The sequence below is a fragment of the Apium graveolens genome, chromosome 6 (genome assembly GCF_009905375.1).
Source record: "Apium graveolens cultivar Ventura chromosome 6, ASM990537v1, whole genome shotgun sequence".
In the NCBI taxonomy this organism is placed as follows: Eukaryota; Viridiplantae; Streptophyta; class Magnoliopsida; order Apiales; family Apiaceae; genus Apium; species Apium graveolens.
Genome location: NC_133652.1, coordinates 33,305,641 through 33,317,111, shown reverse-complemented (window position 1 = coordinate 33,317,111; position 11,471 = coordinate 33,305,641). Strand labels below are relative to the sequence as shown.

At 37.0% G+C, this 11,471-nt stretch overlaps 2 protein-coding genes across 3 annotated transcripts; one reads left to right on the top strand and one right to left on the bottom strand.

Annotated features, from left to right (window-relative positions):
* Window positions 1-2,966: 2,966 nt before the first annotated feature.
* LOC141664867 (uncharacterized) lies at window positions 2,967-3,533 on the bottom strand. Its single transcript, XM_074470822.1, has one exon. The coding sequence runs from the start codon at window positions 3,531-3,533 to the stop codon at window positions 2,967-2,969; it is 567 nt and encodes a 188-aa protein (XP_074326923.1).
* A 1,445-nt stretch (window positions 3,534-4,978) lies between these two features.
* LOC141667955 (protein IWS1 homolog 1-like) lies at window positions 4,979-9,489 on the top strand. 2 transcript variants are annotated; one of them, XM_074474608.1, is made up of 11 exons: window positions 4,979-5,164; window positions 5,282-5,471; window positions 6,178-6,264; window positions 6,527-6,738; window positions 6,824-6,953; window positions 7,138-7,200; window positions 7,369-7,446; window positions 7,785-7,876; window positions 8,009-8,074; window positions 8,191-8,344; window positions 9,076-9,489. In XM_074474608.1, exons 1-11 carry the CDS (start codon window positions 5,142-5,144, stop codon window positions 9,172-9,174), a joined length of 1,194 nt encoding a protein of 397 aa, XP_074330709.1. In that variant the 5' UTR covers window positions 4,979-5,141; the 3' UTR covers window positions 9,175-9,489. The 2 variants fall into 2 exon arrangements, with proteins under 2 accessions (XP_074330709.1, XP_074330710.1); XM_074474609.1 differs by having other exon boundaries at window positions 5,295-5,471; window positions 9,076-9,488.
* The last annotated feature ends 1,982 nt before the right edge of the window (window positions 9,490-11,471 follow it).

Here is an 11,471-nt window from a genome sequence, read left to right as displayed (position 1 = left end):
ATTTGAGACTTGAGGTTTTAGAATACCACACACCAAAATCTGATATACCAGCCACATAACGAAGAATTCTTTTTGCTGCACCAAGATGTTTGTCGAGTAGGATTATTCAAAAATCTGGACACCAAACTAACATGATAAGCAATGTCGGATCTGGTGTGAGTTAAATAATTTAAACCACCCACTAGACTTCTGAATAACCTTGGATTCGCTGCTCCCGTTCCATCTTCATGTTGTATCTTCTCATTAATATTCATCGGAGTAACTGCAACTTCACAATTTAGCATGTTGAACTTCTTTAACAAATCTGCAGCATACTTCTTTTGACACACAAAAATTCCATCTAAATCCTGCTTTACTTCAAGACCCAAAAAATATTACAATAATAACAAATCTGTCATCTCAAAAGTCTTCATCATACTAGACTTAAAGTCAAAAACTAAAGATTCAGAACCCATGTAAATTATATCATCTACGTAAAGGCAGACCAATAAAAAATCACCATTACCTTCACGTTTAAAGTAGAGTGTAGGCTCATTTTCACTTCACGTGACTCCTTTAGCTTGAAAGAAATGATCAATTCTACTGTACCACGCACGTGGTGCTTGTTTTTAGCCTGTAAAGCACCTTCTTTAATTTGTAAACTTTGTTTTCTGACCCATTTGCAATAAATCCTTGTGGCTGAGAAATATAGACATCTTCTTCCAATGTACCGTTTAGAAAGGCGGACTTCACATCGAGTTGATACAGTGGTAACTTGAGTTGGGCAGCCAATGCTAACATTATTCTCACTGTTTCGAAACGAGCAACGAGAGAAAGTCTCGTCGAAATCCACACCTTGCTGTTGTTAGTAACCCTTTGCCACGAGACGAGCTTTGTGCTTTTGAATACTTCCATCAGCATTATATTTTGTTCGGAAACACCCACTTCAGCCCTATAACATTCTTGTCCTCTGGAGCATCAATCAATTCCCAAGTGTCATTCCTTTCAATAGCTAACATTTCTTCTTCCATTGCATTTCTTCCATTCAGGTTGTGCATTTGCTTCCTCAATAAAATAGGATCAGTGACTAGCAAAGCATAGTTACAAGAACTATAAATTTCTGCCAAAGATCTAGTTTTTCTAGTTGGAATGTCACGATCATCACCACTGCTAGTGTTGCTACCTGGCGTTGATGGTGGCGATTTACCGGTGAAGATGAGATTGAGTTTACAGGTGACTCTGTATCAGCTGTTCATCAGCTTCACCTTCTACTGGAATATATAAGCACTTCCATTCTTTTCGACATTCCACTTTAAGCGAGGCTTCTTCATTAACACCACATTCCTGCTAATTATCACTTTGCCACTTACTGGGTTATATAAGCGATATGCTTTGGAACAATAACCAATAAAAATGCATGTTTCTGACTTCTCATCTAATTTATAACGATTATTAACCAAAGCATAAGCTACATACCCAAAGACTTTCAAGTGACTACCCCTGGTTTCCTACCTTCCATGCTTTCAAATGGAGTTTTGTTCCAAACATCCCTTGTTGGAGATATATTAAGAAGATACACTGAAGTTGCTATAGCTTCTCCCCAAAAATTGTCCGAAAGCGCCTTTCCCTTTAGCATACTTCTAGCCATTTCAACCACTGTTCGATTTTTTCGCTCCGCCCAACCCCATTCTGTTCCGGTGTGTAAGGCGTCGTAAGCTCTCTGCGAATTCCATGCTCATCACAGAAGGCATTAACTCTTCATACATAAACTCACCTCCTCTGTCAGTTCGGAGAGCAATTATATCTCGACCACTTTGTTTTTCTACAAATGCCTTGAATTTTTTAAAAATTTTCAAATGCTTCAGACTTGAATTTTAAGAAATAAACCCAACTCATGCGTGAAAAATCATCAGTAACTAACAAAAAATAGCGACTTCCACCTAATGACTCAATTTCAATTTTCATAGGGCCACATAAATCTGTATGTACAAGCTCAAGACATTTTGAAGCTCTCCAAGACTTCCCACCAGGAAAAGAAGCTTTACTTTGTTTTTTATACACACAACCTTCACAAAATTTAAGCTCGCCTATTTTTGGTAAACCAACAACCATTTGTTTTTTACTTAAAAGTTTCAAACTACGAGCATTCAAATGTTCATACCGCAAATACCACAACTCAGACTCATTCTTAGATTAGCAATCATTGCATTTTCCCAAAACATCATTTGAAACATTAACGGAAACAATCTATTTTGAGTCATGTGAACATTTGCTATATTATGACCAGACTTCTTATCAATCACAGCACACATAGCATCATCAAACACAATTCATTAGCCAACATTCATTAATCGACCAATACTTAACAAGTTATGAGCTAAATTAGGGACAAATTGCACATCATAAAGAAGTTTTACATCACCTTGCACAGTTTTGATGGAGATAATACCTTTCCCTGCCACTTGCATTAGCTTGTTGTCACCAAGATGAACATCACCTTTCTACGACTCATCAAGCTCCTTGAATATTGATTTTGTTCCTGACAATGATTGAGCATCCGCTATCTAAAACCACACATCATTGCTGCTATGTGAGATTTGTGAATGGGCCATAAACAACCTGGCCTCCTCTTCAGCCTTTGAGAGAAATTGCTTGTGGTTGTTCATCCCTCTGTTTGGCCCAACAATCAACCTCTTTGTGACCATTCTTTTTGCAATGGTAACATTGAATCTGGCTCTTGTGCTGATGGTAATCATTTGAATGACCTCTGCCTCTCCAGCCATCACCACTATAATGACCTCCGCCCCTTCCATTTTCACAACCTCGACCCCGACCTCCACGGAAATAACCCCTGCTTTTTCCTCGAGTTCCTGAATCCATCTTGCCCTTAAATGAATACTCTCCTTTTACTTGGAAAGCTTTCTCCTCTGTCTTAACATTATTTTTATCATCTACTTTCAGGAGCCAGTAGAGAACCCATCAATTCATCAAAGTTTAAAAGTGGATAAATCCTTTGACTCTTCAATTGCAGGAACAATATTATTCCAGTTTTCATTCAAGCTTCTTAGTACTTTACTCACAATATTTTCATTGCTAATCTCTTCACCATACGATCTCATCTGACTGACAATTTCAGTCACTCTAGACAAATAAGTTTGAACATACTCTTTCTCTCCCATGACCAATTTAGCAAAATCACTGCGAAAAGTTTGCAATCGTACCTTAATTACCCTCGCATCACCCAAATACTCCTGTTTGAGTATCTCCCATGCTCCATGTGCACTATTAGCAGATGAAATTCGTGAAAAAATATCGCCATCTAATGCCGATTGAATGAAGAACAACGCCTTGGCATCCTTTTTGCGGTTGTCCCTCAGTTGCTGATCGGGCACGGCCGGTGCTGGATTTGGTTCATCATAACCTTTGCCCACCCAAATCCATAATTCTTGGGATTTAAACATAGTCTTCATTTTAAGACTCCACAAATGATATTTTTCACCTCTAAAGATGGAAATTGAGGGCTGAGAAGATGTGTTCGTAATGTTTCCTGCCATTATGTTCTCACGGGTGGGGTTAAATGGAAGAAGGATTTTCTCTCTCTTACTGGGAATGTGTTTTAATGTTTTTTAGGGACCGAAACCTGGTAAAGCTCTAATACCACAAATGTTGGTGTAAATTAAAAGAAAAGGAATATATCAGAGAGAAAAACAAAATGTTCTTATTTTTCTTGACTTAAAATGCTCAGTACATTACTTCTTATATAGAGAAAAGCTAAACAACCAAATCCTAAAAATGGGAAAGCATAATTCCACTTCCTAACATAATGCATGGAATCAACAAACCACTATCTAGATTTATTGGTATCCTAAACTACTGATAACCAACAACTACTGAAAAATAGGAACTAGCTTTGAATCAGTCATTCAACATTGTTGCATTCTGTTTGTATGTAGTCACAGCTGGCCTAAGTGACATTTGTATTTCCGTTAGACTTGTAATTGTATAAATGCTGAAACTGTACTGATCATTAAGTAACTTTTACAAACGTGAATACATTTTCTATTTTCTTCTTTGTTCTTCTTCATTGTTATCTCTAGAGCTTCATATCCATTTTATTACTAAATCTAATATGGTTTATTAATTAAAAAGGGACAACCATGTAATCTTAATGCTTTTGTTGATTCTGATTGGGGCAGATGTCTTGATGATCGTTGTTCTACAGGTGGATATCTTATATATTTTGGTAACAATTTAATTTCCTGGCATTCCAGAAAATAGCCTATTGTTGCTCGGTCATCCACAGAATCTAATTTAAAGCCGTAGTCAATGCATGTATTAAACTTCACTGGCTTCGTACTATTCTTTTTGAACTTGGTGTTCCATTAGCAAAATCTCTTCAAGTGTGGTGTGACAATGTCGGTACTGTGTATCTCTCTACTAATCCAGTTTTTCATTCACGTACGCGCCATGTGGAGGTTGATTATCATTTTTTCATTGAGCTTGTATCACAAAAACAAGTCCATGTTTTTTCTCTTTCTTTAGCTGATCAGTTAGCCGACATTATGACTAAGATTGTCGACAAACTTCGATTATACTCTGTACTATCTTCACTTTGAGGGAGCGTATCAACATTATCCTTATTGTGCTAAGGATTAACTTTAGTCACTAATAATAAGTTTATTTAGATATGTACTAGTATACTTCTAGTTAAAATCTAACTCTATCATTACATATATATATAAGGGATCAGTGAAAACCTGACGTTAATGTAAAATCATATAATTTCAATAATTTGAATTCTAGAATTATTTTCTAGTGTGTTAAATAAATTGATGGAAAGAAAGAAATAAAATAGATGTGAATGAGGGTAATTTTATTTGAATCTTAGTAAAGGATGTGCACGTATGCATGTGTAAATATAGAGTCTAATTTAGCAAAATAAAATGTAGTCGAGTCAAGTGGAGGTGTATGGTAGTGTAAAAAGTGCGATGCAGGGAATCAGATCCATCTTTTCTTCCTCTTCAATTCACTGCACTTTCTCCCTCCCATTTTAATTTACAATTTTCTAATTTTCCGCCATTTTCAAAACTCATACTGTAACAAATTAATCACCGCCATCCTTTTCACAAATTTCACCGCCTGAGAGTCTCAACGTTTTCACTATGCGCTTCAACGACGAAGACCTGTAAGTTTTTGCATCTATACTTACACTTATTTGTGTGTAATTTAGTTAGGGTTTTGTTTTCGCTATATCTGTTTTTCGTTTTTGTTTGTATCTTCTGTATACACTTACTTATTTCAGGTATCGTGATGAGAATGCTGAGCCGTCGATCTGTTCCGGCGGCGGAGGTTTTCGGCGCCGTGACCGATCTCCGACGCCGGTACTTTTGAGCTCCGGCAGGGAAGCAAACTACCGGAATCGCCTCGTGAAGAGCGCTGGTGATATGGAGGTGAAGGAGATGTGGCGTACTGTTGCTGGTGGTGATTCTGAGGTATATTTTACTCTAATTTCACACACTCACAGAGAGAGAGAGAGAGAGAGAGAGAGAGAGAGAGAATTTTGTGGAGTTTTGAGTGGAAAATGGATTGTACGGAATATTACAGTGTATATATATAAATACATTGTTTAATGAGGTTTGGCTATAATATTTTAGTGTAATATATTGATGCTGTTGGAGTTATTTTATGTTTACGTTTTTAAGTCTGTTCAGCTGAAATTTATAGCTCTCGGTGAAATTTCTGTAAATGATGGTTTTATATATTGATGCTCTTTGTTTTCTCTTTATCAGTTCATTTCTGGCTTTTTGGTTAGTTGAGACTTAAGATGCCTTGTGGTTAAGTTGATGCCATTGATATATTCAGATCGGTTTAGGTTGCTTGGTTAAGTACTTAAGTTTCGTTTATAGGGAGTAGAAAGAGGTTTTGTAGCACAGTGGCGTTGTAGACTTGTAGGTGTGCAAGTTGTTACGTTGGATGCTGTCTGCCTAACGGAGATACGGAATGACTTCAAACTTTAAGTCATGTCTTCTCACACGAGCAATACTTTGAGATGGTTGTGTTTACTTTTTAATTAGTTAATGCATCATTGAGTAATGATTGTTAGAGCGCAATTAAAATTTTGGATAAAATTTTCTGCTGTATGACAGATGCATAGGTATTATATGAATGCTGTCTTCTAGAACTTATGTTTCTGTTTAGGATGAACGTGAGGTTGCTGGGATGGTTGATACTGCTTATCGCTATGGTAGTGGCACCAAACATCAGTCGCCTGGTGATGCTCCTCAGGTAGATTACACTGTATATCAATTGGAACTTAAAATAAAAAGTCATCTGTAAGATCACGTTAACATATTGTTCTTGTTTTGTACTTTTGAAATAGACACGAGATTCATTTCTTGTTCAGTTTAGCAAACGAGTATGTGTAAATTGCCTAGTATGTGGCCTGTGGGGGAGGTTGGATGACGTCTTTCGAAAAAGAAATTGATTTGTAGATCTGCAGGATATTTAGCTTCCTTCTTCTTTAACGTTTCATTTCTTTTGATGACAGGAAGAAGAGATTGCTGAAATCACTAATCTCTTTACCAGAGGTAAGAAGAAAAAGAAACGCGAGAAAACTGCTGCAGAAATTGCATTGCTAGTTGAGGAGGTCATGGCTGAGCTTGAGTTTGTAGCAGAAGAGGATGCGCTACTGAATTTAGAGTCAAAACCTGCTATAAACAAACTTATGAAGCTGCCATATCTTACCCAAGTCCTGTCAAAGTGAGCTAGCTGTCTTGTTTCTTTCTGAGTTGCTTAATAATGTTGTAATTTTGGTTCTTATCCAATTGTATTTACTGAGCTGAAGGAAGCAGCTTCAACATGAATTTTTAGATCATGGAATTTTAGCTGTTCTGAAGAGTTGGCTTGAACCACTTCCAGATGGGAGCTTGCCTAATATAAACATCCGTGCAGCAATACTGAAGATTTTGGCTGATGTATGGATATAACTACTCTCATTTATTACTGTTACTATTTTTCCCCTACTAAAATTGCTGTTTTTGGAGTTATTATCATTATTGTTATTCTTGATGCTTTTTTAAATGTGGTAGTTGTTAACATTAGTTGGTCCTCACTCTGAAAATTGTTAACCCAGAAAGTGGTTTATTTCATATATTACAGTTCCCAATTGATTTAGAACAGGATGAAAGAAAAGAACAACTGAAGAAGAGTGGCCTGGGAAAGGTCAGTCTTTCCATGTGGATAATTCTTTAAATACAATGGGCAATTGGCATACTTTCTCTATAGTATTTCATAGTTTTTAGTGGCATACTATTTATTATAGACTTATAGTATTTTGTTAATGAACATATGGATAACTAGTAACGTTGTTATTTCTTGAATTTGGCTTAGGTCATTATGTTTTTGTCAAGATCTGAAGAAGAGACAACATCTAACAGAAGAATTGCTAAGGAACTCGTTGACAATTGGGTAAATATCCTCGGAAGTTGTTGCCTATTAATTTTGGAAATAGTCTGTTTACAATATTGACCTCTTGTTAGTTGTCACTGAGTGAAATTTCAGCTTAAAGCCATGTTGCCAATATAATTTTTTTTAGCTTTTTCACTAAAATATATTGTATAAATGGAGTGGTAGAAGTAGAACTGTGAAATTATAACTTTGCATTACTGTATCTGTTAGAAGTCATTGATAACATTTGTTCCGTTTTCTTTCTTTTCATAGCACATACCAGTGTTTTCACGTTGTATGAATGTTGTTTGGACTTGTATGCGATGATTTACACTCATGATTACTCTTTGATTCTGCAGAGTCGATCAATCTTCAACAAGAGCACTAGGTTTGCAGACATGAGAAACTTTGATGCTGATAGGATTCTGTTACAGGGGGGTTCTGGGAAAAGGTAATTTGTTATCGGTTTATTTGTTATTCTCATATCTTGTTTTTTTAATTACAAATACCTTGTAAAAAAATTTTTATTTTTCTTAAAGGTGTAGTTTTTCCCGATCTTTGTTTCCCTTCGTCTTTGTGACAGGTCAATGCATAAAACTGCAGGGGTGCATTCTAGAGATGATGATTTTGATGTGGCTATGTTTTCACAGTACGTTACCATGACACATAAGTTCAAACCTAATTCTGCACTATTACTTGGTCCACATTCTGCACAAATTTTTAGTTTAACTTGTTTCCTATTTAATATAGACAAGGGTAATGCAGGGAATCAAGGTGTGGCAAGCAGTCCTCTAGACAGCAAACTTCCAGGCCTGAGGCAATGCCTTTGGATTTTGTTGTTCGTCCTCCGTCTAAGGTTGATCCTGACCTAATTAGGGCCCGAGCTAAGCATGTTGTGCAAGACCAGTATCGCCTCAAGGTTGGTTCCTTTTGTTGTTGATGCTGAGTTTGACGGTATAAAATAAGTTTTTTCATCTGCAGTTACTTAATTGTAGGACTAGAGACACTATCTGAAATTAATTTCTTATCTGCCACTTTTACTGTCATTCTGATGATGAAACGGAAAGAAATTCAGAGGATACAGTGAGATGAATATATAATGCACTCATGCATACCCCCGATAAAATACAATGCTCATGATCAAAACATATAGGGACCACTAAAGCATGTAACAATGAAGTGAGAGGGCAATAAAACAAGATAAGTTAGAAAAATGTTTGTGGACAGTGGAAGGTGAAAATACTTTTCAATTTATCCAGGAACAGAAGTGGTTGCTAATCCAGTGGAACTTCCCTATTCCCTGGTTATTACTCCTGTAAATTGTTATAATGGAGGATCCCTCTCCCTAGTTAATTATACTTATACATAACTTCCAGCCTTTGCATTGTTGCTTTACCAAATCTCTTATTACTTAAATCTGAACTTTGCTTGTATTCGTAGTTTCCTTTTGCTTTGAAACATACAAAATTATATTTTTGACTAATTTGATGGATGTAATTCTTATGTACTTGTTCAGTGCGTCTTAGGTCTCATCTTTCTTTCCGCAACCCATGCAAGTGTTAATTCACTAAAGATCTGTTTGATATCTTATCCACGTTGTCTTGGATCACTTCTAACTTACCTTGAAACTGGATGTAATACTTATTTCAGATGAATAAGAAATTGGAACAATTGAAAGGGCCAAAAAGGAAGCAGCTTCAGGCGGCGAAAATTAGTGTGGAAGGTCGGTCAATGGTCAAGTACCTGTAAAAATCACCAAAGCTACAAAGATCGTTACTCTCCCCAGGGCTTAATTCATATGACCGTAAGGACCGAAAAGACACATAAATATTCGTGCCACCAAGTTACACGTCAATAGCTTATTCTTCTAGCTTTAGTAGCCCTGTGTAATACTGTAATTGGTATAATATAAGTTTGAGATGAGATTACAGTGTTGGTGTTGTTTGTAGAAGAAACTAAAACCCAGTGCTCCCCCTTAGAAATGATTAATACCTCTAGTAACTTGTTGATGAAATCTGAAGTTTCTTGTTCCGCTTCTATCTTTAACTGTTACCTTCTTTATGTATTTAGCACATTGGAGTGTTGTAACTTGTAAGTAAGCTTTTCCGCCGGTTTACGAAACTATGAGTTTCTCCTAACAAAACATTAACAAACAAGCTCGTTAACTAAACAAAACAGGTTCCCTTCAATCAACAGACCTGTTGCTTACATTAGTTTGAGTTTCTCCTAACCATAACGTAGATCAACTATAAACTGTCTTGAAGCAGGGTCTTGAGTAATATCCACATAGGTATAATGCTAGTAAATTGAATGGGTTGTATTTAAATTAATCTAAAGTAATTTGTTTAACATCTACGATTACAACAAAAAGAAGATGAACTGCAAGGAAGCCAAGCTTGCTTACTACATATATAGTTATATACAGGGTATTTTAACTGGTTCGTCTCCTGTCAAAAAAAAACTGGTTCGTCAAAGCTGCAAAGTCCATACAAACGTGCTAGCTCGATCTCATGCGTGGGATTTCATTTAAGCATTTCTAGAAGCCTCCTTTATTTTTATTTATTCTTTTGCTTCCTTAAGTTAAAAGCCTCAACTTTATCAACAAAATTGAAAAGTAATTTAGGTTCATCCGTACACAACAAAATTGATCAGACCTTCTAGACAGAAACAAGCTCTGGTGACTATAGCTATTAGCTATCTTACAATTGGGTTGTGTTTACATAGCTATCTTACACTCTCTCGCACACACATCAATCCAATACAGTACTACTATTAATATACAGAAGTAGTATCATATAAATGATACTTGGCGTTAAATTTAAGGCAATGTATATTGTTAGTTATTAATAATCTGCATGTAAAAAAAAATCTGGATGGTGGACCAAGACAATACGGCCCAAAAGAGTTATAATTAGGATAATTGTGGAATATAATATAAAGTCCAAGAAGGCCCATTTTGTAAGATAACGCACATTTGGGACTTGGTATAAATATATGACAACAACCTCATTTGAAGGGGTTGGCAAATTAAGTAAAGAGATCACCTTCTTAATAATAGTCTTAATACTAATAATATTAAAGGCATATTATTTGGCGCTAGAAGTAGCTTTACTTTACAAATCCAACCGAGATATGATTGTTGAAGAGATTGATCCAGGAACGGCTGGACCAATTCAGGTAAAGGAGTTGACGGCAGAAATTGCCGCCGACCCTTCGACCCACGGTGGTCAAGAACCGCCCAAACAATCGGCGTTAAAGCCGAAATGCTTATTTCCACCACCGGATGGTCCTTTTCATGATCAACCGGTGAACTTGATAGATGCGGATCAGAGAGACGAGAAGAGAAAGTTCACATCAGATCAGCGTTTCAAAGTACAGACATCCAAAGGCAAGAAGGTACTCTCAAGCGACATGCGACTCCATCTGGAAAAGAAAGAAAGGCTAAAGGCTCAAAACAGATAAGATCCGGAAGAACCATTTGATTCAGCTGAAGAACTTGAGCTCCTAGAACGTGATACTTGAATGCTTCAAGCCAAGCTCGAGCGAAAGCGTGAAATTCATCATCTTCGTCGAGAGCTCCAATAAACATCAATACAGATTTAGGGCCAAGATGATGAGCTCTACGATGAAGATGATGACGCCGAATATGAATATGAACCATCGGCAGAGTCAACATATTCACAACGGCGCGAGCGTCGACAGCGCACAATATCATCCGCCGACGTCTCTCAGCGAACCGAGTCCACAGAGTCCATCTCCCATGAAGAGTTTGCCAAAATGCAGGAGGAAATCGCTCAAATGTGCACCATAATGAGAAATCAATCAGGATTCAAGACTGTCTCTGAGAGCCCCCTGTCTACCGTCCCCCAAGACCCATGAAACATGGCAGGCCTCCAAACTCCAGATATTGTGATTATCATGAAGACACCGGCTATACAACAGAGCAATGCTTTCAACTCAGCAACCTCATCGAGGGAAAAATTCATCGGGGATAACTTGTCCATTATGTGCAACAAGATGATGCGCCAAGGCGCCACCATCGTGAG

Coding starts and splice junctions, on each gene's coding strand:
- LOC141664867 (XM_074470822.1), bottom strand. CDS start 3,533: ATGGCAGGAAACATTACGAACACATCTTCTCAGCCCTCAATTTCCATC.
- LOC141667955 (XM_074474608.1), top strand. CDS start 5,142: ATGCGCTTCAACGACGAAGACCT. Junction 7,447..7,784: donor AGGAACTCGTTGACAATTGG/GTAAATATCCTC, acceptor TTGATTCTGCAG/AGTCGATCAATCTTCAACAA. Junction 7,877..8,008: donor CAGGGGGGTTCTGGGAAAAG/GTAATTTGTTAT, acceptor TCTTTGTGACAG/GTCAATGCATAAAACTGCAG.